A 561-nucleotide genomic window follows, 5' to 3' on the forward strand; every position below is an offset into this window, starting at 1 on the left:
TTCGCCCCGACGCCGCCGCGCCGCGTGGCCGCGCAGCTGACCCTGGTGGTGGCGGCGCTGCAGCTGGACAACCAGGCGCTGGAGACGCACCACCCCGTGGTGCTGGCGCCCTCAGGCAACGCCAGCCTCGTCGCAGGCGCACAGGTACGTTGGGCCCGGGCCTGCGACCTGACCTTCACGCACGGCAGCCGCGCGTCCGTGGCAGCTGTCCTCTGCGCTCGCGCAGCAAGCGTGCCTTCTCGGCACAGGCTCACCGGCCGTTGCATCATTGCTGCCCTGTCGACTTCCGAATCCGTGTTGAGACCTGAATGCAGCCCCTATTTCGGTGTACTACCTTGCTTGGCATTGTTGTGTCTCTTTCGGCACCACGCTCACACTGTGCGTGCGAGCCCCACTCACAAGCACACGATGCTGCCATCCGCACCACACCCTGACCCGATGATGACCACCCACGCCGCCCCCCTCGCAGCCGCTCCTGCGCCCCGACTTCCTCACCCTCATGACGGACAAGATGATGGAGGAGATGCTCGCCACGTCAGCAAACGCCGGCGGGGGCGGGGG

At 67.6% G+C, this 561-nt stretch overlaps 1 protein-coding gene across 1 annotated transcript in view; it reads left to right on the forward strand.

The window, feature by feature from the left end:
* MNEG_10403 (hypothetical protein) overlaps positions 1-308 on the forward strand; it is a gene marked incomplete at both ends in the record, with an annotated part of 2,147 nt that extends 1,839 nt beyond the window's left edge. Inside the window, 2 exons of the mRNA XM_014041126.1 lie at positions 37-144; positions 249-308. Of these exons, the coding sequence (XP_013896580.1) occupies positions 37-144; positions 249-308 (168 nt within the window). The remainder of the gene's footprint in view (positions 1-36; positions 145-248) is intronic.
* Positions 309-561: the final 253 nt, after the last annotated feature.

The sequence above is a fragment of the Monoraphidium neglectum genome (genome assembly GCF_000611645.1).
Source record: "Monoraphidium neglectum strain SAG 48.87 unplaced genomic scaffold scaffold02300, whole genome shotgun sequence".
NCBI classification, from domain to species: domain Eukaryota; kingdom Viridiplantae; phylum Chlorophyta; class Chlorophyceae; order Sphaeropleales; family Selenastraceae; genus Monoraphidium; species Monoraphidium neglectum.